Below are 27,040 nucleotides of genomic sequence, written 5' to 3'. Positions count from 1 at the left end.
TTCTTCCCTTTCTTTCTCTGTAAGTTAAAATAACAAACAGAGATTAAAACAGAGTTTACCGTCTTTTAAATATTAAAGACAAAATCTTTTCTTCATATTCTGTACTTATCAATCACGTTCCTTAATCACTTGCTCTCCCCCTTTCTCTCTCTCTTTCTCTCTCCCTCCCTCTAAATTCACCCCTTATTACAATCTAAATTTGTCTCTCTCATTCTGCCTCAAGTTTCGGTCATTATAGTTTCTGGGTTTTGTTCTAAACCAAGAAACAGAGTGTCTAATCTGGCAAAAAAGCAAAAAAAAAAAAATTCTGTAAAAAATGACAGTAGAGCGCGCAATCAGTGAACCAAAGGATCAGTTTCCAATTGGAATGCGAGTTTTGGCTGTTGACGATGACCCGACATGCCTTTTACTGCTCGAGACTCTGCTTCGTCGATGCCAGTACAATGGTTCGTTGTTCTTTTGTTCTCTCTTAAACCTCTGCTTTTGTGTGAGTTTATAGAAATGGGTTTTCGGTTTTGTGATTTTCTGTTGAGTTTTTATAGATGTTTTGGTTATTGGTGTTAGTTGGTTTCCATCAAGGTGAAATCTTTGTGAACTTTGGGGATTTCACTTCATCGCATTTACATTGTGAAAATCTTAAGAAAGATATTATTTTTCGATATCTCTTCGATTTTGCAGATGGTTCTTAGATTCGTGTATTCTTCTTCTGTTAAATGAGATTTTGTTCATGATTTGGTGATTGTTCATTTTATTTAATCGTCAATAAATCATGCCTTTGATAATTTTGCCATTTTAGATTCTTTTCCTAAGAATCCTAGTTCAATCGTTTAATTTGCTATTATTCTTATTGATTCTGTTAATTGTATCTGTGGATTTTGAATCTGTGTTAAAAAAGATGGTTCATTTACTGTGAAAGTTCTGTATTTTGCAGTTACCACAACAAGTCAGGCCATCACAGCATTGAAGTTGTTGAGAGAAAACAAGAACAAGTTTGACTTGGTTATCAGCGATGTTCATATGCCCGACATGGATGGTTTTAAGTTACTTGAGCATGTGGGGCTTGAGATGGACCTGCCTGTCATAAGTAAGCTAGTAATCTAATACTCATTGCTTTTTGCTTTTTTGGCTTATTTTTTAAATTATTTTTACATATTTATTAAGTTTTAAAATTAGAGACAAACTGTTTATCATAAATTCCAGATACTGACGGATTTTCAATTTTGGGCATCTTCACAGCTTTCATCAATTTCGTTTTCCCATGCCAAAATGGAAAAAATTTCAGAAAATTTGGATTTTGGATCACATTTCATTAATTTGACATTACCCAATTCAAAGTCGACTAAAGCTGATACTTCAGGAGCTTGCTTTTTTTTTTCCTTTATGTTAAAGATGTAGAACAATTGGATCTTATTTTTTAACTAATGATATGATAAATGCCTCCAGTGTTGTCTGCAAATGGTGATACCAAGCTTGTGATGAAAGGGATTACTCATGGTGCTTGTGATTATTTGCTGAAACCTGTTCGAATAGAGGAACTACAAAATATCTGGCAACATGTAGTCAGGAGAAAGAAATTTGACAGGAAAGACGGGGATAATTCTGGCAGCCAAGACAAGCCTCATATTGACAATGGTGGGGCTGCAGGGATGGGAGGTGTTGATCAGAATGGGAAGCTCAACAAAAAGCGGAAGGACCAAAATGAAGATGAGGATGAGGAGCATGATGAGAATGGGCATGATAATGAGGATCCATCAACCCAAAAGAAGCCTCGTGTTGTTTGGTCAGTGGAGTTGCATCGCAAATTTGTTGCGGCTGTTAATCAGTTGGGCATTGACAGTATGTTCTCAACTTCTCATCTCTGGCTAACATATATGGCCATAACTATTACTATTATTTGTTTTGTTGACTCACTTGTCTACCCTCATTTTAATGTGTACTAACTCTTATTATCAGGAAGATTCTGATAATTTGAGATAATTTTTCACCTGTTGAATTCCAGCATTATCAATTTCTACTATTGACATTAAGTTTTATGATCTTTCACCAATCAGTTCTTGGTATAAAAAATATTTCTATTGCTGGAAATTCAATTCTTGGTCTCTTGCTTTTTCTTTAAACTGTTCTGTTTCATACATGAATCTACTTATGCATGAAGCTTCCATGTTAACTTTTCATGTGGTTGTAAAGCAGAGGCTGTACCTAAAAAGATCCTAGAATTGATGAATGTTGAAAAGCTTACCAGAGAAAATGTTGCCAGCCATCTCCAGGCATTAATTCTGAACTTTCCTGCCAAAGTTACTATGATCCTATCGTATCAGGTAGTTAACTGTCTTATTTTTGTGGTTGCAGAAATATAGGCTTTACCTGAAAAGAATCAGCTGTGTGGCAAACCAGCAAGCGAATATGGCGGCAGCCTTAGGCAGTGCAGATTCTAACTATTTGCGTATGGGGCCTCTGAATGGACTTGGGACTTTCCATACCTTAGCAGGATCTGATCAGCTTCACAATGCAGCCTTAAGATCTTTCCCACCTAGTGGTGTGCTTGGAAGATTGAACACACCTGCTGGGTTAGGTATGCGTGGCCTTCCTTCTCCAGGAATGATTCAATTAGGTCATGTGCAAAACTCGGGCAATACCAGTAATGATCAGAGCAAGTTGCAATCTTTCGTGATTCCTGGCAACCATAATGCTAACACACTACAAGGGATGCCAATGTCATTGGAACTTGATCAACTACAAAATAACAAGGGTGTTAGCCACATTGGAGAGCTGCCCACTGCCGCTAATACTACAGTTTTCCCTGTTTCTGGCAGTTTAATGGATGCAAGAATATCTGGATGCTCCAATAATCCACTTCTTGGTGTTACAAGCAACTCCTTAATGTTAGAAGGAAGCTCTCAACAGACCACTTTGCATCCTAGTAATTTGAGAGACAGTGTTTCTACAATGGGCTTCCAAAATGGGAATACTTTATCTGATTTTACTTCCATAGCTACTGCTTCCAATCAATTGCAGTGTTCAAAAGCAGATTTACAATGCCAAGCTTCCCCTACCAGCTGTAATGCAGGGCAAATAATTAGAAGTGCTCCTCCAGAATGGAATGCCCCTTACCATTCAAATGTTATGTGCTGTTCAATAAACTCTTCAATCCCTGTTAATGGTGCTATGGTTCCTTTGGGCCAGTGCTTGGACCAAAATAACCCAAATTTTCACAGAAATATGGACTTGGATTCAATTGCACCATCAAACTTTGTTGATCCCATATCCCTCAAGCGTAGTGAAGGTTTTAACTCAGCTATGGAGCCAGCAGTTATTCAAAAGGAAGGGTATTTCCAACCAAGGCCACAGGGAGGTTACAACGTTGGCTCCTTGGAAGATTTGGCAAGTGCAATGATGAAAGAGGTAAGATTGCTCATATCTTGCTTAGTAGTAGTTTCTTCTTTAGTTGATATGCAATTATATTTCTTAGTTTCAGCCATCAAACTAAACAGCCTACTAAAGGTATTCAAGGATATGGATGCATGCTTGAAAGGAGAAATTTTTAAGCAAATAAACAAGTGATTTGTAGATCAGACATATGGCTGGCTACCTTTTGACAAGTTTAGTGCAAGTTATTTATCTCCTATGAAACAATTATTGAATGACATGCCAAAGCATGCTTTACCAATTCAGTGAATTGGCATAAGGACTCATTAGCATTCATTTAGCCTAGAGAGTTAGGTTAGGGTGAATAAGTACAAATGGTCTCTTCTAATAATGTATTTCTTTAACAGAGAGTTGATCTTTTCTTTTTAGTTCAGAAGCAATCCTCTGTTTGCAAATAAGCTTCTGTCATTTAACTTGAGATGTAGATATTGACTTTTGCAAGGTCACATGCTCTAGTACAGAGCTTGCATGTATTCAAGCCTATAAAATTTCATTTCAATTGCATAGGACACGCAAACCAAAAGGCAACCAAACATGACTTGAATAGGTTGTCTATTACCATGTGGTTAATATTTTATGGCTGCAGATATTTTACATTATTCAGAAAGTATTGATTTAGAGGCTTGTTTGAAATTATTGTTAAGGATGCTCAAAATCATTTGGAACTTCTGCTTGAAGGGGGGAATTTTGTTGCTACTGTGATGGGGAAGCTTATGTTGACTTCATGTTTCTTATGGCTAATACACAGTTTTCACTCCCGGGATATCTCTTTAAATAAAACATTGTCCAACCTTTCACCAAGTGAGCCAGAATATGACACTGTCATTCGCTACTCTTATCAGCCCACTCCTACCGCCCCAACCCCCCCCCCCCCCCACCCCCCAACATCCTAAGAATTCTTTTACCAGTATGCCACGTGGGTAAAGTACATTAAGTCTACACCAAATAGATTCTAGGTCAGTACATCCTGGTTATTGATCTGACTGGAAAGAGAGTCAATAATTTTGACATTACTTGTGTGGACTTAGATCAATCTTTCATGGTCTTAAACAACTTAGAGGTAAGTTTGAGAAGTTTTAACAGGTCCTAATTAAACTCACACATGCTACATTCTTTCTCCTGCAATATGAAGATTTTTTCAATTTCTCTGCCATTAGATTTATAGTTTCTCTAATGCCTGTCATGTTGTAACTGTTCTATTTTATCCCACCAATCATGTTATAGTGTAGGATTCTTGGATTGAAAATTTCCTGATAAATTCTCTTATTTTCTCTTTTATCAAGATTTCTATAAAATTGATGGAGCCTAAAGAATTTGGTGGTTTACTAACTTTTAGTAAATAATCTATCTCTTGTTTGCCTTTGAATTTTGGTGCATCAATAACAATAACCATGTTGTACATGGATTTACAATTCTTACCATTTAACTATAATTGTGACAGTGGGTATCTTTGTCTATGATGCAGGGCCCAGACACAAGGAAACTAGCGGATGGCGATTTTGGATGCAATGGTTATTCCCACAGGACATGCATCTGAGAGTAGGGTGTAGCTACTAACAGCAAAAGAAGGATCTGCACTACAAGCATTGCTCTTCTTGATAGTTTTGCCTCATGTAACCAATAACATATCTATCCTTCATCTCATTTCTGCCTTTATCGACCTCTTCTTCCTGTTCTTTTCTTGTCTATTCCTGGCAACTAGCAGTTTTTATTCTTGTAAAATTTTAGCTCAGTTTTTCTAGTTCAATTGAGAAGATCAACTTCTCCAGCCAGGGCCTGTCTAATTATATTGTATAATGAATAAATACTTATTGCTTATTGGCCCAACTGTCCATCATGGAATTTTATTAAGTTTGCCTTGTATTAGTACACCCTATACTTTCGGTTTTGTACTGGCAATGTTTCATAATTTAAGATTAGGTTTGGATTCATCAGGACCCCACACTACAAACTAAAAAGGGGGCCGGCTTTGCTTCTTCAAGGAAAGCTTAGCCTAATTTGCTGATGACAGAAGAAACGAGTCAAGCTTATTCTTATCAAACAACATTTTCATCTCATATATTATGTAGTATAAGAAATTCTGACCCATAGTATTTGAAATATCATTCCCTAATGTAGTGGTAATCCTATGTTACCACCCTTTACCCAATTCCAGCTTTTAACAAAGAAAAATTATAGATGAAATTAAAGCTAGAGGGTGTGGGAACTTATTGCAAATTGGTGAGGAAGTAATGAGAGAAAGCATTCAGGGTTTGAGGAATTAAACCAATCCTCACATCAATGCCTCTCGAATCAGTGGGATTCTGCATGAAATATGCGACTTGAGGGATTGGAGAGGCCAAAGGAGATGCATAGGCTGCTTCTCCATGTAAAAAATCAATCCTGTGGAATGGCATCCTTGTCCAATCAGAGACAAGGGTTAGCTCATTCATTGGAGGGAGAGTGCTTTGAGGTCCATCTAATGCCTGGTTATACGCATTCACGTAGTCGTTGCTGATCGAATTCTTGGCTTCCTTTATCTTCCCCACAATGGCTTCATGGCTTGCTTCCTCCAGTTCTTCAGCCGTCAAGGCAACGGATGCTAATACATAGGCGTTACCACTGAAACCTTTTGGCAGTGGCGGCACCATCTTGTTCCTTATGTCCACAGCAAATTGCAAGCAAACCATCGCTCCCTTTCTTACTCCTAAAGCATTTGTCCTTGCCTGGAGTGAGAAAAAGAAAACACTAATCGTTAATATATCTGCACATATAACCTGTAGAAATAACCTGTGATCATCTTCATGAGAAGTCTACATCAGTTTCTTATCTACGACAGCGCCTGCAACATGCTGGATATTTATAACTTCTAGCAAATGTTCCAGTTGGCACTTTCCTGGAAACTTGAATTTTCAAATTATGGTTTGTGTAATGATTTCTGAAACAAAACCCGAAGTTTTGTGCCTACCGCCTAGATGGTATTAGATTCTTTTATCAAAACATAAAATCCTTCTTGATTTGGTGCTAATCCTAGTTTCTTCTGTATAAAGTCTTTCATGGCGGATTGTTATGTGAAAATTTTGTCCACTTACCCTTTTGATGATCGATTCCATCAGTTGGAAATTGAAATTAATAGCTAGTTAAGAAATCAATTTACCTTCCATAAGTGAGCTGCAAGCAGTTCAAAGGATGAACATGAAGCGCTACCCCTCCTCCCACCAAAGACCTTTCTTTTTAAGCTTTCTATCATTGCATCACTGAGGTGGAATGTCTTGAGAACAAGATTTGAGTTCCCCATATCAGGAAGGTTCCCGGTTCCAAACTTCATATCGGAACCACAATTTTTTTGACCAGCAATAGCCTGTTTTATCAACTGATATAGATGATCTATGGCTGCAGCCCTTGTCGCCGTGCTCCCACTTACAGGCAATTTGGTACGCCCCTGATTACTCACCAACAGTGTCCCCCTCTGATGCACCGGTTTGGAAAGCTCGGTGCCTCTCTTTTCTTTCAAAATAGCAGAATTGGAAGCCCATGCACGGAGAAAATCATAGGTTGCTGGTCCATCAAACAACGAGTGGCTCGCACCAATACCAATCGAATAGCCTCCACAGCCGAACCTGGTCACCTACGTACATCACACAATAAAATTGTTCAGTTTGCTGCTTTCTTTTCATTTCGTAGTCCATGTTACAGTGCCCGAAAAGGGTGTCAACTTCAATATGTGATTGTGATAATACGTCGAGTTTGGGATCATTTTAGCAGTACGTAATATTTTGTAGAGAGTTAAGCAGAAGTTGCATCCAATACCAAAAATAAAAGGAGCAACTCTAAGGCATATATAAGAAGAAAAGGCTAGGCCTGGCTGCTTGTGATCTATGTACTTCTTCGCAAGGACTTTAGGAGAAGCAAAATTGGAAGCATTGAAGAAGTCATTGGTTGATGTTTATAGTCTGATAGATGAAACCTATAAATATTAGAAGGGTGACAGGAAAGACATATTGACATGGGAATAACTAAAAAGAACAAAAATAACAAGGGCTTGTGTCAGATGATTTGTTCTTAAAGCTCAAAATGGTGGTTCTCACCTGAGCAACAAGTAAAGGCATATCCGAGAAGTTCCCATGAAAAACAGGTTTGTAAGACAAACACTCGAAGAACTCGTTGTATTGAGAAAGATCTCCAAGGTCAATGATCTTAGCGTCTGTAACTGCCTCAACTAGAACTGCACCATTGTTGTTGCACCAAAGATCAAGCTTGCCATCATTCGGATTCAAACTCAACCTACCTGCAGCAGGATACCAAATCGACAGCGTCTCTTCCAACCCAGATTTCAAGCTACTAAAAACTGAGTCCAGCGACAGGCTCTGGTAAGCAGAAGAGGATTTGTAAAAGAAAACCATGTACATGAGCATTGGGCACTGCCTGTCCAAATTGGAAAGTCGGAGAACTTGCTGTGGATGCAAGGATTTTGGGAGTACGGAAACTGTCTTGGTCACCCGAACAATCGGATAATTCTCACGACGTTTAGTTGCCATGGATGTTTCCTTGCAGTTTTGCTCTCTTTTTTGCTGTGAGAAACAAAAGAGCATGGCGTGTGCATATATAAAGAGAAGAGCTTAGATTCCTAGGAGCCAACCTATGTCTCTTTATAGATTTGTTTATGATGTTTTATGGGACGGATGCTTTGCATGGTACTGTTTTTCTTTTTTTTTTGGGTGTGTTATTATGAAAAGAATTCTGGCAAACGCGCCGACTGTATTACCTGGCTCGCACTGCCAAGGGATTTGACCGTGACCTACTACCTGTCTATGCTTCAAACCCTCATAAGAACATCAAATGATGGACCCTAATGTCTATGGGATAGACCCTTTTGGAACCTAGAAAGAATCATCATCAGGTTTGGGTTTTCTATTAGAATTTTCATTTGCTATTCCTTTGTAAGTTTAAGCCTACGATGGTGGAAAGGAAACAAGTTTTAGTAAATTTCCTGCCATGTTGTTCTTGTACTTTTTAAGTATGAAAAACAGGTTACAAAGAAAATCTATGCTATGGATACATACATTCAAAGCTAATAATGTTGAGTGGTTTATCACCGTTCACCTGTACATATAATCATATGTGAATCATTATGCAAATAACCCATTTACCATTTAGCTTGAAGAGGAAAGAGCAAAATCCAGCAGGGGATTCCCCACATTCAGTGACCCTTTTCTTGGTCACTTGCGAAGGTGTATTTTTATTCTGCTTAAGAGAAAAGCAGAGTTGTTGATTGGAGGGAGAGAAAGAGCTTGGTTTAGCCTTGTTGGAAGAACAGGTTGGCATGTCTGAGACTCCCTTATGAGAGTGAGAGGTTGGGGTTGAAAGGTTGCTGTATGTAGGCAAGGCATGCGTGAACAAGAAGCCCCAGACTTGTCTCTCTCTTGTCTCCACTCTCCCAACAGTTGCCTGAATTCCAGGTTTCTTCCCCTCCCTTCCTTTTTTTTCTCTTCCTTTTCTTCATCTTCTCTCATCCACCCTTTTTGCTTTACAATTGGAATTTGTTTATACAGAAACAATGCTTCCTTTTGGCAGAGCCTGTTTCATTTCTCTATATATATCCACCACTATATAGATTCAAAGGAATGTATTCTTTTGCACTGAGTGCTCCCAGCTTTATATGCATGCATGCCTACATATAATAATATTCAAATACCATCTATGTGCTTTATAAACAAGTAGTAAAATGAAAGAAAGAAAAAAATAATACACACCGTTTCATCAAGGGAGTAAATTAAACGTTTATACGGATACTTTGAAATAAATACATACAATTTATAATTCAAACATTAAGGATGCATCACAAAATATTTTCTTCTTTGGTTTGCTAGAAAGATTAATGAAAAGAAAGAATGACCAATGAATATGATCCCTTGGAAGGTCAACATGCAAAAGGCAAAAGCTTTTGCCTGAGCAAAAGAAGCCATTGGTTTGTTATTTCTATTACAATATATAATTTGCCTCTCTAAGTGAGACTTGGAAGACCTGCAAAACCAGCCAACATGCTGGATTAAGTAGGGAAGGGCTCAGATCAGAAGCCCAAACATTTGCAATCTTTTCCATGGTAGGATGTCGATTGATTGGAAATCACACGGCCCCACTCGTCTGTTTTATATCTCTAAAGACTAGATAAAGGTTGTAATAGGCAGCAGGGAATGTGGGATTTTGTGTGATTGTGTTTTATTCTTATCAAACAATCTTATAATACTAACCAAATGACATGAATTTGCATCCTTTTATTTAACATTTTCATGGAGGACGGTGAGACTTATGAGATAAATAAAAGAGAAGCAAATTATAGTTGAGAAAACAAACTAGAGTTTTTGAAACTGAAGCAAGTTCTTAAATGTTTTAAACGGATTAATACCGCAGATATCCTATGGAAAATATGCCTTAAAAGGATTTATTACAAGGTAATCATTGAAAGTTTAGGCTTGGGGCAGCCTCAATAAATCACCTCTATGCATTTCAATCATCTAAAACAATGACCCCTGGTCCGGATTTCTCGGAGCTTTTTCCCCTTGCAGTTCCACTAGCCATAGCATCAGTTGCGCCACCGTCTGCATTCTCTGTTTCTACCATCACAGCATCAGCTCCGGTAGCCTGTGGCAAACATTTTTAAGTCAATCAGGGATGAATCTTTTGAAGGAGAAACATTACCTGACGATTTACTCACTTTTTTCATTAGACCTGGGCCGGAATCTAAGTCGATTTCCTCTACGGTAGCAGGTTTCTTTCGTTTAGTTCCCTTTGGTGAGTCCTCCATCTCAATACCTGTCACAATGGCCGCATGTTGATTAGGTGGTGGACGGGACCCTGCTGCAACAGTGCTCTGTGTGCCAAGTACAGGCGGCTTTGAAGTATGAGGATAGTGCTGTGTGGGTGACAGAATCCGAGATATGTCCTCACAAATTTCTTCCAGTGGACTGAATTTGTTCTTCAAATTGACGCTACACACAGCTTCAAGAGCATTGCCCTCCAATATCTTGCACATCTGCAACAAATAGGAAAATTCACCAAACCTGTTAATCAAAAGATGGCCCTTGATCTCACTTGCTACAATTTCCATTTTCTAGAATGAATGCTGTCTCAACAAAGACTGCAATAACATCCTATCCACTTGATCGTATATATTCCAGCCCAGTCCCATCAAACACAATGATGTACCTTATTAAAATGCAGCGGCAGTTCCAATCGATCTGCATCATCATTGCAAGCAGCTGCTGAAATTTGTTCTGATGCTGCACAAGGATTTTTTTAGTCATCACCAAAGCAAACTGGGGAACACTAAAAGATATTAAAACCATTCAGAGTAACTCTTTAACCAACACAGAAAACATTTAGAGGTTAAAGGGGGATCATAGAGGACCAGTTATCTCTATCTTTTATCCATTTTTTTTATTTTTTTTATTTTTTGGGAGGAGGGTGGGGGCCTGGGGGGGGGGGTGTGGTGTACACTCCCACTCCTGTGCATTCTCTATCCTATTGTTCTTATTCAGAGTACAGATGATTCTGTGTCTGGTAATCCGTTAAAAGGAAAATTTTGTCTCTTTCCTGTTATGAATTTAACCTGTCTTGGATATGACAATGATGCCTGATAAACTGTAAATAGGTAATGACTATTCTCAATCAATTTTATGCTTCAAGGAATTACAACTTACCAATTACTTCTATTGGAATTAAGTGGTCAATCACTTGGAAAGGGATCTCTGTTGAGCTTGCATTTGGCATGTCTGCAACGTTTTGTCCATTCTCTGGCTCTTCACTTGTCATTTCATTAGCTTTTAATTCATCCTAAGAGCACAATTAAGGATGTGAGCAAACAGTAAGTCTGCAAGCATCTGTAAGCTTCATTTAATTTCATTGTTCATTCAACAGCTTAAATCCAGCTTTAGCAATGGACAATATGCAAGTTTATGACAGATTTAACACGGAACATAGAGGTCACAGTACAGAAAGCTACTTATAAAGATAGTTTATAACTGCACAGCCAATTATTGAACTGGACCAAATGGATTGTCTACAAAATAGTAATAACTATTAAAAACTTCACAACATAAGAACACAGGCCAAAGTGACTTGCATAATGAATTTAAATGTAGACAGCAGTAGTGATGCTTCAAGAAGTCAAACTATAATCTACCAGAACACACTCCATTGGCAAAATTGCACAACTAACCACTACCTATTACTGATGTACCTGAGAAATGACATGCCTAGGTTTAATTTCCATTTCATTTCGAATGCTGCCAAGATCCCACCTTCAGAATTCAAAGCTCCAAATATAGAATTCATATCCCAAAAACCCCATAAGAAATAACTAACAGTTCTTTTCATCATGTTGTTCAAAGAAAAACAACTTCAAAAATTCAAATCAGTTCAACAGCGATGAGGAAAATGATTAAAACAAATGGGGTAACGATTTGGAGTAAAAATCCCAACTTATGCCAAGCCTCATATTATCATAAGAACATATGTCAAAGCACCAAATAAAATTCTGAATGTGTCAGCACTCAGGTTCTTCAAGTGAAAAAAAAAGGTGTGATTAATGCTGGATGAGGGCAATTACCCCATCCAAACCAACCCCACCTTCCCCATAAAACAGAAAAAGCTAACCTGTTTTTCTATTTTTCCTTACATGTGATACGACGCAATTTTCTCCCCTCTAATTAAAACTAAGTCAAAAAGAAAGAGTGCACTATAAGCCAAACTTTAAGAATTGCTTAGGCCAGAACTTCTAACCAGGTATTATATCTCAGCCAATGCCATTTATCATGCAACAGAACAACACCCTTAGCCAACATCGCAATTTCTGTTAGCAGTAATTAGACTTACCTCATATTCTTTCTGATACTCTGCGTTCATCCCCTTTTCCAAGAGAAGCACCCTTTTCTTGATATATTCAACCTGCCTTCTCTGCAAATCTCTAAACTGATACATAGCAGCAGGGTCCGGGTATAGTTGTGCTTGGTTCACAGCATCAGTCACTCCCTGGGCTACCTCACCTCCTACATCATTCCCAGAGACATTTCCTTGAGTCTGGTTTCCTGTTGCTTCTAAATTGGTTGTATTAGCACCATTTTGCACTTGAGAACCAGCTTGCCCAGGAACAGGAAAGTTTAAAAAGGGAAGATTCAACTCTTGACAAATGATCTCCTGAATCCTCAAGTCTTTGTCATCAACTATAGCCTGCCATCTTCCATACCCATGCCTAATAATCAAATAAGTAAAACAATAAGTGACCAAGTATTAACATAATGCCTAAGTCAAATTGTGACGCATAACAGCGTAAGATTGCATTATGGTAGATAAAGCAAGACCAGACCATATTGTGCATAAAACTTGAAATTTTATGCAAATTATCTATCTCACTCCATAAGTTGGACATATGTCCTTCATGACCTCCATACATCAAAAGTACAATATCAACAGGCAGCAGCAAGTAGCATAGGAAGATAACAGACTGGGCACCAACACACTAACAGAACAAATGTAGGTCCCACAGTAACCTATTACACGGATTTAGAGAGATCTGAACTTAATGTATGCAGCACATGCTTTGATTCTTTTTTACATCTAAGACTTCACTATAAAAGTACCGCATACAAAGCAGTCAACCAGGTAGAGAGCTTACAAGGGTGGATCACATCCATCGATGGTCAACTAGGTTGGAGTTAGATGTTGCAAGCATGCACTCTTGGTGTATAATTTGAATAGCATCACAGGCATAAGAGCCCCCAAATACACTAGACTTCAAGAGTACAAAAAACTGGCCACAAATTTATCGGCACACCATGTTTTATTACAAAAAGCATGGTGCACCAACAATGCACCTCAACACTTAAAAGATCTTTGAGAAATATTAACTGTCAAACATTAGTTTTTTCATCACCCAAATCACTAATATTTCAATGTTAACTACAAAAATGCAAACATATCAGAAGTATAAGTGTAACCATGCAGTGTATGTCGAAGAAATTCAGTGATACATACTTTAGAACAGCACGCAGTAACAACAAATCATGTTCCTCATTCCAAGATTTTCCACCCCTTAGAGTTGGATAGCGCGTTAGTATATCATCAGTAAAAAGGGAGGTACCAGGGTTTTCTGATGCAGACTTCACCTGTTATTTCAAATATTGAAACAAGACAATATATTCAATAGGTCAATCTCAAAAAGTGCAAAGATAAGGATAAATAACAGGGTATTTCTTTGCCATTAATTTCAAGTATACAGTATTTTTTCGATCATGATTTAATTAAAATCACTTTTACATTTTCCTCATTTTTTTAGTTGCCTAAAATCTTAAGCATCCTTCAAAATGCATAAGAACATTCAAAGATTTACATCATGCATAAAAAATCAACATTACTCCAAGAAACATGATGTGTCACATTTGAAATTTATTAAAACAAAAATTGAAAGACTCGAACTCAGGGAATCCAAATTGGCATGCTCACCTTTTGACCTATTAAAAGCAGGGTAGCTATCCTAACTAGTACATCTTGAATTCTGAGACCTTCTTTCGGAACACCATCTACAACCAAACATTATATATTGTAGATCACATGTCAAACACCAAGGGAAGAATCGAAAAATTGAAGGTAAAGAAAACTAATAAAAATTTCCATGCAGCATTGATGAATAACCTGCAAATGTCGGAGAGTCGTTCATATCTTCTACGATATGGCTCAAAAAGAGAACACCATAACTGAAAATAAGATTGGAAAAAAGGACTATAAATGCTATTTTGGGCTATCATGCTCTCACACATGCAATAAAAGAAACATAGCTAGAGAATAAGATTTGAACAAGCAAATTGCAATAAAGGAAATTAACATTGATAAAAAGTGTTGTAACCAATCATTAGAAGAGGAGATCAAAAAGGCTTGAAGTGAATGCATGTTAGCATGAATTCTGACAACAACCAATTCTATAGCACACCCAACTGATAGAAAGTTAAAAACTACACAGCTGCATTTTCTACAAACTCCAGACATATATGCACAGACCATTCCAACACGATAGAAAATGAACAAAAATGTCACCACCTGTAAAATACTAGCTAAGACTTCACTGTCACATGTTCAAACATCTACAATACACACAAATCTGGCAAGAAATTAACAAATAAAAAGAAAAAGTCACTTTGCATACTCTTTTATTTCTTCATATGTCTTCTGCTTTAAGCGAGGTACAAACTCCTTAAAGTCATAGTCCCCAACCCCAAATCTGGAGAGTGAAATAAATTAAAAACAATCAAAACACCGTGATGAGACTCAGAATATTAAACCCATCAAAGCTTCATATTCTTGCAATCAAAACTGTCCAAAGTAAAAGGATAGTAATTGACATATAGATATAGATATATATATATATATATATATATATATATAAGAGAGAGAGAGAGAGAGAGAGAGAGANAGAGAGAGGAGAGAGAGAGAGAGAGAGAGAGAAGAAATTAACATCCATCAAATAGCACCCGAAACATTATAACAGAAGGATTGACCTCATCAATATCTGAACAAATGCAGCCCTCTGACTCTGATTGAAACCAAGCACCCTGAAAGACTTTCCTTCACCTTCCATTAAAGGAATTGGCTCCGTACTATCCACTACAAAATTTGTTAGAAATTGGAAAAATGATCAATACATGATTAATATATTCTTTCCACTGAAGGATTAACACCTTGAGGGCAGGCAAAACGTACCACGAACTCTCTTCCTGTAAGGCTTTCTCCCAGATTGATTTCCAGATGAAGTTGTATCACCATCAGTCAATTCAGCTTCAAAGTTATCATCTTCATTATCTGAGCTTACATCTTCCAGACCCGCAAGGTCATCTTCTTCAACAGATACCATCTGAAATTCAGAGAGCAGAAGTTACATTCTTTAGGAAAAAGAATAGAAGATAAATCTTCCTAAGATAAGACTAGGAAATCATAAGTACCAGCACAACATTAGGAACCAGCACAATCAATAAGCAGGGTGGAGATAAGTCATTGAACTCCAGAGGCATCTTAAAAAACCCAATATCTGACATGACCAAATTTTGACATAACAGTGATAATAAAATACCTGCTTTCGGCTTCTCTTTCCTTTTCCCAGAGAATTGTACTCCTCATTTTTATGAACTTCGTATCTGTCTCGTAACAACTCTTCCCAATAACTTGTTCTTTCAGAATTGTTCACGGTATTTTTGTTTTCCATGGCCTCTTTTTGAACTTCTTCCTCTGCAACAGTTTCTGCTTCCTCTATATATTCAAAATTAGCTACCTGCAGCAAATAACAGTAGTTCTTTTCTGTGAGAGACCAAAAGACAGCAAATTATAGCCAGAAAGTACTAAAATACAGTGAATGCGTATGATTCAGCAAACTTGCAACACCAACAATATATAATCAGTAGCATATATAGTAAAGCTCTCTATTTGGCAGTCCCATCATGCTTGACCAAGAAAGTCAATAATCATCTAATGACAGGTCAGACTTGCTCAAAACCTTATTCCATTTCAGGCATCATACCTACCAATGTTTTAAATGTCATTCATTGAATGGAAAAAAAATGGATTCTCCATTCCAAATACATCCAAACCGGATGTTCATCCAATTGTTATTACCAATCTACGTGCAAATACCAAAACAAGATCCAATGCATACGTCAGCTCCTATTTTGCCATTGGAACAGGTTTCAGTAAGCCAGTAATTCATTCAACTGACTTTCAACACTCTATTGCTCTTGACCTTCGTTTAATTTCTTAATTACAGCAGGCACTGTAACGGAATTTTTGACAGATGGTTGTCCTAACAATAGTGGACCCATGGAGGAATAAAAAGCCTTCTGGATACAGCACAGACTCTGTTCCCTAGGGGTATTAAATATACTTCCAAATGAAAGAATGCCCCATCAAAGTAAGTTATCTTAGACAATTAAGTGGCAACTCTCACGACCCAAATCCATACAAAACGCTCTCAAGTGCCCAATCTACTATCAGTACTGAATATTTTCTAGTCAAGGTATTCTGCTAAATGAAGTGCCATGCAAGGCAGACTGTGCAACTACTATCATACCTACCAATGTTTTAAATGTCATTCATTGAATGGAAAAAAAATGGATTCTCCATTCCAAATACATCCAAACCAGATCTACATCCGATTGTTATTACAAATCTGTGTGCAAATACCAAAAAAGGATCCAATGCATACGTCAGCTCCTATTTTGCCATTGGAACAGGTTTCAGTAAGCCAGCAATTCATTCAACTGACTTTCAACACTCTATTGCTCTTGCCCTACATTTAATTTCTTAATTACAGGCAAGCACTGTAAGTAACGCAATTTTTGACAGATGGTTGTCCTAACATAAGTGGACCCATGGAGGAATAAAAAGCCTTCTGGATATGGCACAGACTATGTTCCCTAGGGGTACTAAATATACTTCCAAGTGAAAGAATGCCCCATCAAAGCAAACTATCTTAGACAATTAAGAGGCAACTCTCATGACCCAAATCCATACAAAACACCCTCAAGAACCCAATTGACTATCAGTACTGGCTATTTTCTAAGGTATTCTGCTAAACGAAGCGCCGTGCAAGCCAGACTAAGCAACTACTAAATTTTGGCACTCAAAATAGGGAGGCACCCAGATGAAACTGTCTTCCAAAAAAATATTTAATTTAGACGTGCTAGATTTGGAATTTTAATGATGAGAATTTCAGAAACAATTCAATTAGCAACATGTATCAAGTCATATATATGTCAAGCCTATGTATCCATTTTTTTGTATTTGCACATAGATTGGTAATAACAATTGGATGTACATCTGGTTTGGATGTATTTGGAATAGAGAATCCATTTTCTGTCCATTCAATGAATGACATTTAAAACATTGGTAGGTATGATGCCTGAATTGGAATAAGGTTTTGAGCAAGTCTGACCCTTCATTAGATTATTCACTTTCTTGGTCAAGCACAATGGCACTGCCAAATAGAGAACTTTACCATATATGCTACTGATTATTTAGTAATGGCTAAATTAAAACAAGTTAAGATATAAAGATAGACAAAACCTTGAAGGCCTTCAAAAATCCATCCTCCTCTTCATCATCCACTGAAGCCACTTCATCGCCAACTTGCTCACGATCAAGTAATCTATCAAAGGAAAAAAACACAAGAATTAAACTTTTGAGCTGCAGTGGCCATACATCAATCAAATCATAGCAACAAGAGAGAAAAATAGTTTACCTATCAATAGCAGCATCATCATAATGAATTTGGCGGGACTTTCCTGCTTCATCGTTCTCATCAGCAAATAGTTCCTTTGAGCCATATCTAATGATGTCATCCAACTCCTCCTAAAGTAAATAAGAACCAGAAGTTTCTTAATTACATTTTTAGCTACATGATAGTATTTCCTTCTTTTTGGAGAGGAAGCAAGATCTGAAAATAAAAACCTGCTCTAACCCAACATCCCCGCCCAGTAGACACCAAACAACTCAGACTTCCATTGAATAGAATAAGTATGAGAAATAGAAAATGCACAAAGGATTGGAATTTCAAGAAGTCACAACACACTGTAATGGTTTATGGACACTGCACAGGCAATTAGCAAAACGAGACAAGGAAAATGAATTTAAAGAATTTATTGGTTGGGATTGCTCAAATGACAATCTCCTTTCATACTGAGTTTTAACCTCATGTTGTTGTTCTCCGGTGAAATTAAGCAATCCATTTGTTTAGGATTCTTCAAACTTTGCTTATAAACCCCAGTTTATTCCAACATAATAATATATAAATACACTCAATTTATAAGACTGGTAACTTATATCCTTCTAAACCATTTAATCATTCTATCCCCATTGTATCCCACAGAACTTTGGTTAATTTATAAATCTTTCTTATTAACCATTATGTCATAAATTTACAACACCTGATTAATATTTTGAGCCTTGAGCCTCCCAACAACAAGATGCTCCAAAACCATTTTCTTCTTAGTCATCTGCATCATCCTTTCTTCAATGGATCCTCGAGTTATGAGCCGATAAATCATCACCTATAATACAGATAATAGGCCTGCTATGAAAACATAAATAAAGGAGAAAGGCTTGCCTTATATGAATCAAGGAATAACTTTAACCTTGTTGGTTTGGCCCAGTCGATGAGCTCTAGCCATTGCTTGTAAATCAGCATGGGGATTCCAATCACTGTAGAGGCATGACAAATATATTTTCACTCTTTAAGGAACCACAAACAAAATAGGGGAACATGTAATATCTGAATATCTAGTAATAACAACCTTAAAATAACAAATAAACAGAACTTAGAAGTCATTAAATCCGACTGGGAAAACAAGCAAACTAGTAATAATTTATTAAGCTAGTAATATTGTATAAAAAATGTTAGATTTCCATGCTGCCACTAGGTATTGTATAGCAAATATTAGGTTTCTGGTCCTTATATCATTAACTCTAGTGATCACAACACAATATGCAACTTGCTTAATTACTCCAACTTTTACATTATATTGGGGAATACAGTCCTTCCTTTAATGTTAGCAGAATATCTTTCAATCTGTCATCTACCAAAACACCTTCTTACTGCTTTTCTATTCTCTAATCCCAGACCAGTTCAGCTTACCCTGCAGTCAAGACTCGCCATACTCAACCAAATAAAGCGTGAAACTGAACCAATCAACTATTATGAAAGAAAACATTCCCATTGTATAAATCTCTGACTACAAACAAAAAAAGTGGAAAAGAAAAATGGAAAGGGTATATAAGAGGGTAATTGTTTGACCTGTCATAAATGATAACTGTATCTGCAGTTGCAAGATTTATACCCAAGCCACCAGCTCTAGTAGAAAGCAAAAAACAAAACCGGGAAGAATTTTTGGCATTAAACCGATCTATGCGAATCTGCCTCTCAGCTCCACCAACCTTTCCATCTATACGTTCATACTGCCAGTTCTGAAAAAAAAAAAAAAGGGGGGCAACAACGTAATAAGTAGAATTTCCCATGTGTCTGTAAACCATCTATTTCAGCACAAGAACTTCATGTTAATACAGAAGGATGTACAAAAGAGAGAATCAGATAAACACCTTGTAAGTACAGTAATCCTCCAGTAAGTCCAACATGTGTTGGAACTGGGAATAGATAAGAACTCTATGCCCCTGCTCTTTAAGCTTTACCATCATCTTGTCCAACAGTTGCAATTTTCCAGAAGATTCCAAGAGCTGTCTGTAAAGCCATGAAGAAAAGGTAGAAGCAGAAAATAGAGGCATTCAATGGATCAGTACATAATTTCGTAGATGACTAAAACAGATATATACTCATGGCATACAGAATAATAGTTTCAGCAGTAGGTCAAGATAAAAAAAAATTCTCATTATAACAACAAAAACGATAAATTATAGAAATTTTAGCAGACAAATACACATATATTTTACTTGTAAGCTTCATTTGCATCTTCAATATCTGGTTCAACCCCTTCCAACATATAAGGATGACAGCATAGCTTCCGCAACTCCATAACCACATTGATTAGAGATATCTAATCCAGGAAAAAAGAATTTGGCAGTTAAGCAGTAGGGGACCTTTCCCACCAGCAAGGATGGGGGAGAGAAGAAGCTTATTTCACTAAAACATGTGACTTGCTTATTTTACTAAAACATGTGACTTACTTGTGGACCACAGCGTTTGGTAAGTAGTTGATAGTTACGAGTCAAAATTGCCTTGTAATATTCTTTCTGCTTGCTACTTAATTCAACACGTAAAATGAGTTCCTTCTTGGGAGGAAGTTCCTTCATGACATCCTTCTTCACCCCTGCATTCAACAATTTGCACCAAGTTGAACCAGTAAACTATACAAAATATATATCCAAGAATTATAGCTTCAGTAAGCCCACAGGAATATTAATATTCTTTCCCAATAAAACTAAAGCTCACTTAGTCACAAGAAAAAAGAAAGCCAAAGTGAGATAGCCTGCATTGCTTTACAGCAACTGGTGTTGAACAACCAAAAAAATTGTCCACAGGATATGGGGCATTGAAATCAAAGCCATTAGTAGTTAAGACTACATTTTGTTCATAGGGAAGGAGAAGTATGCAATTAACCAAGCACAGAAAACATGTGATTGTGTAGAATGGTTTAAGATATATACTTCTAAGGAGATGTGGGGCCAACATTTTATGAAGTCTTGAAATCTGCTCCTCCTGACTGATATCCTTAAATTCCTCCTGGAACTCCTCTAAACTTCCAAACTGCAAGTAGGTGAACAAAATAAACCCTTAGAAAATGCTCAAAAATTATAAAATCTTCCAGCAAGCCTTTTTGATTAATAAATCATATTCCACAGAACTGACATGATACTAACCTTTCCAGCATCAAGAAAGTGCATCAGCATGAAAAGCTCATCAAGGTTGTTCTAAAACCAATCAAATGCCCATGAGTAAGTCCATAAATTGTAATATTATATGTATCTATTTATGTGTGTGTCTGTGTGTGTGTATAAGGGAAGATATCGTTCTAATCCTGCTATGGTGGTGGGATCAAGTCCAAGCAAGGCATGAGCGGACAGACAAGAAGCAGTAAGCTGGTCAGCAGAAACAGATAGGCAGAGAGAGAGAGAGAGAGAGAGAGAGAGACACACACACACACACACATACACGCGCATATATATATATATATAAATTAGACAACATATACAAATCAAGTTAAGTTAAATTTACTATTCTGACACAAAAACATATGACAAACTGAAATAATCATAAAATGTTGAGAATCAGCAAAAACAGCCAGAACCAGAACTCACTCAGTAGACTTCTTTCATTATTGGAAAAGAATTGAACCCAGGAAAATATAAACAAAGACAAAGTTATTTAAGGCACTTCTAGATATGAGCATCTTATTTCTAAACAAGCTTACACTTTAGTCAGATACAAACACAAAACAACGGATGCGTATTTTTAAGTACATAGGTTCGCATCAGTTCTTAAAAGAAGTGATATATGATGCTTCACTTTATTTCTTAACATTAAATTTTTAAAATTTTTAAAATTTTCTCTCAGATGAAAGTTTAATGGTTTTTTAGGTAGAATAAAAAAGATAATAAAGAAATGGAAGACTTAATTTATTATGAAAACTTGGAAAGCGGCATTCATCTTGAGACATCAAAAAGGAAGGATGTTGCAAGTCATTGGATGAAAGGAATACAATTCAACATAATTTTGCCGATGATGAAGCATATTCATATTTCATTAAACAAGTATGGAACAGTGTCATCCAAATCAAGGATATCTGAAATTTTAATGATATTTGTGATAATTTTCACTATCTCCAATGAAATACCAAAAACAAAGAACAAACCTGAAGAGGAGTTCCAGTCAAAAGAGTGCGATGATTACTGGTATACTGCTTCAACGAAAGAAACAATTTTGAATCCTTATTCTTGAGCCGATGACCTTCATCAACGATCTACACAATGATGCAAGTCATACCAAAACCTCAATTAAGAACTACCAAACAGATTCAATGAGCAATAAGATTTTACCATGCACTCCCACTTTATTGGCTTCAACGATGCTGTGTCCAAGTTAATCATCTCATATGATGTTAACAGGACATCAAATTTTATCCTATCTTGCTTGCTTTCGCTAACAATTTGACCAGATTTCTTTTTCTTGATCTTCTTATGACTTTTAGGAAGATAAAATTCATATTCCCTTATAATTGCACGAGCTTGGGCAGAGCCAACATACATAACCTGCACCATGTGTATCCTCAATAAAAATAACATATATTGGTAAACAAATTTAGTAATTTGATACTTTTAATGCACATACAACATTCAATTTCGGAGCCCATGTTGCAAACTCCCGTTCCCAGTTCCGTAATGTTGAAAGTGGTGCTACTACCAAATGAGGAGTATGGTTCTCTTCAAACAGAGATGCTAAAATTGCAATACTCTGGATGGTTTTACCTGCAACCAAACAAAGAAAAAGCATTAGCAACCCTGCTCAAACTCCTTCAGAAAGCACCCTCTCGTCAAACAGGACTTACCAAGGCCCATCTCATCAGCAAGAATTACATGTGTTTGTTTGGACCAAGAATAACGCAAGAAGTTCAACCCTTCAAGCTGGTAAGGATGCAGTGAGCCTGGAATTCCAACAAAATGCTGCAAGCTATTAATAATGACCAAATTATGCGTGAGCGTACTCAGACAAGTGCCAGATTGCAGGGGAAAAAATCAGAATGTACCTCCAGAAAGAAATTCAGGAGTATGTTCAAAGGGTTGAAATTCCTTTGATTTTTTCTTGGACTCAACAGCATCTCGATGGCTGCTTTTCTGCTTGCTAGCAGAAGATTTATGAGATCTGGACTGAATGTTCTTAAATCTCTCAATTTCAGGTTGAAATGCAGATATGTCTGATTCAAACTCCCAATAACATTCATCATAAGGAAGTTCTTTATACTTTACAAGGTACTCTATATTGTTGGAGTCTCCCCTGAAGAATTCAGTATGCATATCACAATTATACATCAGCTACTGAACCAGCATCAAAGCTCAAACAGCTCCAGATTTACAAACAGTAAAGTATATCACTATCAAGAACTCAGATATCATAAGTGAGAAATGATTACTGAATGTCTGCATGTTCCAACTTTTACTAGATGATAAAATCACACCCTTTTTTTTTTTTGTGCAAGCTCCTAGTATTGTTCGTTTAATGGTTTTGTCATTTAAAACCCCCCTAACAAAAAATAATAAAATAAAAATAGAGACAGAGAGACAGAAAACCTGCGAGCAAGGATTCGATCAACTGTAGTCCACTCAGGTCTAATGGCAACAAAATCATCTTCAGAGCTATTGTTTGGTCCCATTTGTCGATTAAAGTTGTTCACCTTAGTCCTTAAACGAGGATTGGACTTGAAAGCTTTTTGGAACTCCTTCTCAGGTACCCTAACACAGCCAAGTACGTATATAGCCAATGTTTTCTAAAACAAATATCACAAACATGATTAACCAGAAAATTACCAAGTGCAATGCAAATACGATAACCCTTTCCACTTTACAAGATACTGTTTCACAAATATTTGCTTCGAACCCAGCTTGGAAGCATCATTATTATCAGCCACAGTAGGACGCATTTCACAATCCAATATCTTTTCAATGTCATTAAGGGGGCTAACCTGCAAGAGCAAAAATGTAATTCTCAGCAGCTGTAAACTATCACAGTTACCCAATAGAGGCATTCACAATATTAAAAAGTACTATTGAATCGTACACATTCAGGGCATCTCCAGTTGTCAGGATGTGGAGGAGCTTTTAATGGAGGAAGTAAACACTTTAGGTGGTATGCATAGGTACATGTTGCGCAACTCAAGAGATTTTCACTCTCTCCACAGGCTTGACATGAGTTTTCTTTCTGTGATTATAATCATTAAAAAATGGTAAATGGAAAGTATAACTAAATTACCAAGAACCATTTGAACATCCCATATCTAAAACTAAGAAGAGAAAAACATAAAACTAAATAATGTAACCAAATGCCAACATTGTTCTCTGCAGTTGACCTTCAACATTTTTCATGACACAAAGTTTATATAAAGATTAAATGTGATGCAAGAAGGAAGAATAGGCATCTTAATTAGAGGAAATATTTTTTACCAGAAACATAAAACAACTATTGCATAAGAAAAAGAGAAAACTGACCGCATCAGTCCTGACTATCCTTTCTAACTTCTCCTCAGTTTTACCAGATTTTCCAGATATAAAATCAGCATCATCATCTGATTCATCCATATTATAAATTGGCTTCCGATCCGATCTAACCCGAAGCCTCTCAACCAAGCTACTCATCTTCTGCAAGAAAGTGAAAATATCTGTATTTTAAAGACTTTAAAGTACCAAGACTAGTGTTCACTTATATAACTTGTGAACTTAAGAAATGAATTAACAATAAAAACAGGAATTACTAAAAATTCATGAGAAGAAAACAAATCAGTGCAACACTAAAATCAATTTAGACCTTATTACAACATTACAGAAGAGATTGCAGTCTTTTCACCTCTTTATATTATTGATACGTTACAATATCAACTAACTCAAAGAATCATCTAGACCAATTAATTATTGAGTTTACTTTTTAAACCTTGCAGTACCAAAATTAGAGCCCACTTACACAAGGTATATACCGAAGGACATCAAGGTAGATTAACAAATAAAAATAACAATCACTAAAATACATAAGGAAAAAAATGGACATTCGACCCTACTGCCAAACAAAAGATAATCCTTATTCCACCAGGCCCCATTAGACATGGTGTTGACAAAATAAAATGGTGTTTCAGATTTATCTCTGAAATGCCAAGAAAAGGCTAAACAACTAGTCCCCTTAATTATGATATGTATGCAATGTGAAGGTGTTAATATCCACAGGATGTTCTGCAACTAACTACATATAACTTGTATATCTTCTTCAATGCATGAGAGATGTTTTCACTCTTAGCGACTGCCACCCCCACAGTGGCGCTATCAGGGATGAAAATTAATGGGTCCTCATGCAACATGAAAAACCATATGAAGACCCTGCCACACGTTACACGATAAAATTATTTCAACATAGTTAAAAATCCACAGGGGCACAAGTGCAACTTTTATCAGAGTGGGGTGAAATAATGAAGATACGCAATTTTGGTAATAAATTCAACCAACACAGATTTGACCAGCACATTGTTTCTTTAACTACTTCTATAAACAATTCACGATCCAAGCAGCATGCTCTAAGTAGCTTCCATATATAGGAAAACTTCCAGCTAGAAAAAAAAAATTTTTGACCACACACAAAATTTAAAACATGAAACACGTGAGTGAGATAAAATTGATAAAAAGAATAACCAACCCCCCCCCCCCCGACCACACACGCTCACGCGCAAAAGGAAAAAGACAACCACAAATTAACATAAAACAGTTGTGGACGTTGCTTGTCTCATTGTTCGTTAAATTAAAAGTCTTTTAACAAAGCAGTGCATAGAACCGGCATGCACGTGGACCAAAAATGCAGGGACCATACAGATATATAATATCCCTAAATGGATCATGATTGCACAAACTTGTTCAATCATCACGGCCACCTTCAGCTAGCACAGTAAACAGTAAATGAAAATAATCTAACAGACGGAGCTTTCTGCAGCAAGCACTACAGGAAGACAAAGGAAACTGTTGAAAAAGAAAAAGTCATTCAGGTCATGGAAAAAAAGCAATGGAGTTAATGAAACCATCTTGTCGTTTAATCTGAAAGTGATATGACATTCCAAACGACCTAATCAGATAATGACTCAGTAAATTAACCCAGCATGGCAGGAGAGGGAAGGAAAACATGCATCATGACAACATCCAACTACACAGATAAATGAATAGATTAATTCAGAATCCTGAAATAGATGTACATAAATCTTGAAAATTTTGATAAACATATCCCATCACGATAACATACAAAATCAACAAAAAAAAAATATGGTTAAAATTTACCCTGAGCGCTTAAAGTTAAAGCAAAAGACTCACATATCTACCATTAAACAACTATAAACTAAAGGTTTTCATGCCTGTTTTTTAAACTGATTCATAATTTTCAATCAAATTTCGCTCCGAGAACCAAAAAAAAGACATACACTCACATATATGCCTATATCTAACAATTAAATGATAACTCATACAAGAAATGACCTAATTATCAACCCTAAAACTGAACTTCCAAGCAGACACGTAAACAATACACCAACAAAACAAAACAAACCATATCCGAGTGAAGAATTCTTCCTAAACACACAAAAATTCATGCAAAAAACGTAATCTCCACTTGTCAGAGCCTCGTGGAAATTAAAGTTAGAACCTCATTTCCAACATTCCTATGTACTTCAATCTAAAGAAACTGACATGTCAAAAACAAATGTACAAGGAGACAACGTAGACAAAAGAGAATTACCGAGAATTATGCGATCTGAGGCCCCCTCCAGTACGTTGAGATTGTGCCGGAGCCGAGAGCCGAGGGCCGGAGTTTCAGCGATATGGTGGAAAAACGGTGGACCTGGGTTGGGGGGGGGGAAGGAAGAATAGTGACAAGAATCACCGTGCAGGTGCAAAAATATGGACCGCCGGTATTTATAGGGGATCTGAAGTGACTTAATTACCATCAAGTGCAAGATAATATGGATTATTGGTGAGGGTACTATTGTCCTTTCAGTTGAAATTTACAGACTGTAAATGATTCAATGACACTCTGGTTGGATGTATGGGGGCCTAAAATAGGTGGGGTTGGGGTTTGGTTTATTAATTGATTGATTTTTTTGGTAATTAAGGGCAAAAAGATTAATTTGGGTATTATGGTCTTTTCCCTTGTACAGTAATATATGGAAAAAAAATAGAGAGCATGCACCTTTAATTTTTTTTATAATGATAGTAAGCCCTTTTTTTTTCTTTATATATATTATAAATAAAAAGTTAAAGTCAATTTATCATTTTTAATTTTCAAATATATACTATCTACTTAAACGTTTCAAATTTTATCTATTAAACTATTTCTTTCTATAATAATTTCAAAAAG

The 27,040-nt window shown here is 36.7% G+C and overlaps 3 protein-coding genes across 4 annotated transcripts; 1 reads left to right on the top strand and 2 right to left on the bottom strand.

Annotated features, from left to right (window-relative positions):
* Nucleotides 87-5,253, top strand: LOC18587723 (two-component response regulator ARR12). 2 transcript variants are annotated; one of them, XM_018128253.1, is made up of 6 exons: nucleotides 87-446; nucleotides 932-1,084; nucleotides 1,444-1,836; nucleotides 2,188-2,267; nucleotides 2,350-3,402; nucleotides 4,892-5,253. In XM_018128253.1, the coding sequence occupies exons 1-6, from the start codon at nucleotides 317-319 to the stop codon at nucleotides 4,961-4,963; spliced, it is 1,881 nt and encodes a 626-aa protein (XP_017983742.1). In that variant the 5' UTR covers nucleotides 87-316; the 3' UTR covers nucleotides 4,964-5,253. The 2 variants fall into 2 exon arrangements, with proteins under 2 accessions (XP_017983742.1, XP_007011750.2); XM_007011688.2 differs by having other exon boundaries at nucleotides 317-446; nucleotides 2,191-2,267.
* On the bottom strand, nucleotides 5,493-8,051 carry LOC18587722 (brassinosteroid-related acyltransferase 1). The gene is made up of 3 exons (XM_007011687.2): nucleotides 7,494-8,051; nucleotides 6,563-7,033; nucleotides 5,493-6,131 (listed from the first exon to the last, which is right to left on the bottom strand). Exons 1-3 carry the CDS (start codon nucleotides 7,995-7,997, stop codon nucleotides 5,634-5,636), a joined length of 1,473 nt encoding a protein of 490 aa, XP_007011749.2. The 5' UTR covers nucleotides 7,998-8,051; the 3' UTR covers nucleotides 5,493-5,633.
* LOC18587721 (CHD3-type chromatin-remodeling factor PICKLE) lies at nucleotides 9,661-26,542 on the bottom strand. The gene is made up of 32 exons (XM_018127321.1): nucleotides 26,423-26,542; nucleotides 24,151-24,300; nucleotides 23,723-23,863; nucleotides 23,473-23,627; nucleotides 23,236-23,397; nucleotides 22,695-22,942; nucleotides 22,497-22,592; nucleotides 22,280-22,416; nucleotides 21,988-22,200; nucleotides 21,804-21,911; nucleotides 20,812-20,862; nucleotides 20,599-20,698; nucleotides 20,119-20,261; nucleotides 19,885-19,988; nucleotides 19,537-19,675; nucleotides 19,235-19,404; nucleotides 18,576-18,642; nucleotides 18,369-18,491; nucleotides 17,684-17,793; nucleotides 17,509-17,590; nucleotides 15,524-15,721; nucleotides 15,157-15,307; nucleotides 14,955-15,060; nucleotides 14,603-14,677; nucleotides 14,095-14,156; nucleotides 13,906-13,982; nucleotides 13,438-13,568; nucleotides 12,280-12,655; nucleotides 11,106-11,238; nucleotides 10,612-10,685; nucleotides 10,121-10,438; nucleotides 9,661-10,047 (listed from the first exon to the last, which is right to left on the bottom strand). The coding sequence occupies exons 2-32, from the start codon at nucleotides 24,295-24,297 to the stop codon at nucleotides 9,913-9,915; spliced, it is 4,332 nt and encodes a 1,443-aa protein (XP_017982810.1). The 5' UTR covers nucleotides 24,298-24,300; nucleotides 26,423-26,542; the 3' UTR covers nucleotides 9,661-9,912.

This window comes from Theobroma cacao, chromosome 9 (genome assembly GCF_000208745.1).
Source record: "Theobroma cacao cultivar B97-61/B2 chromosome 9, Criollo_cocoa_genome_V2, whole genome shotgun sequence".
In the NCBI taxonomy this organism is placed as follows: domain Eukaryota; kingdom Viridiplantae; phylum Streptophyta; class Magnoliopsida; order Malvales; family Malvaceae; genus Theobroma; species Theobroma cacao.
This window is presented reverse-complemented; position numbering and strand designations above follow the sequence as displayed.

Coding starts and splice junctions, on each gene's coding strand:
- LOC18587723 (XM_018128253.1), top strand. CDS start 317: ATGACAGTAGAGCGCGCAATCAGTGAACCAAAGGATCAGTTTCCAATT. Junction 447..931: donor TCGTCGATGCCAGTACAATG/GTTCGTTGTTCT, acceptor TGTATTTTGCAG/TTACCACAACAAGTCAGGCC. Junction 2,268..2,349: donor ATGTTGCCAGCCATCTCCAG/GCATTAATTCTG, acceptor TTGTGGTTGCAG/AAATATAGGCTTTACCTGAA.
- LOC18587721 (XM_018127321.1), bottom strand. CDS start 24,297: ATGAGTAGCTTGGTTGAGAGGCTTCGGGTTAGATCGGATCGGAAGCCA. Junction 23,398..23,472: donor TCGTATTTGCATTGCACTTG/GTAATTTTCTGG, acceptor TGGCTGTGTTAG/GGTACCTGAGAAGGAGTTCC. Junction 19,989..20,118: donor CCAAACGCTGTGGTCCACAA/GTAAGTCACATG, acceptor TTCCTGGATTAG/ATATCTCTAATCAATGTGGT.
- LOC18587722 (XM_007011687.2), bottom strand. CDS start 7,997: ATGCTCTTTTGTTTCTCACAGCAAAAAAGAGAGCAAAACTGCAAGGAA. Junction 7,034..7,493: donor TGCCTTTACTTGTTGCTCAG/GTGAGAACCACC, acceptor TGATGTACGTAG/GTGACCAGGTTCGGCTGTGG. Junction 6,132..6,562: donor TTGCAGCTCACTTATGGAAG/GTAAATTGATTT, acceptor TTCTCACTCCAG/GCAAGGACAAATGCTTTAGG.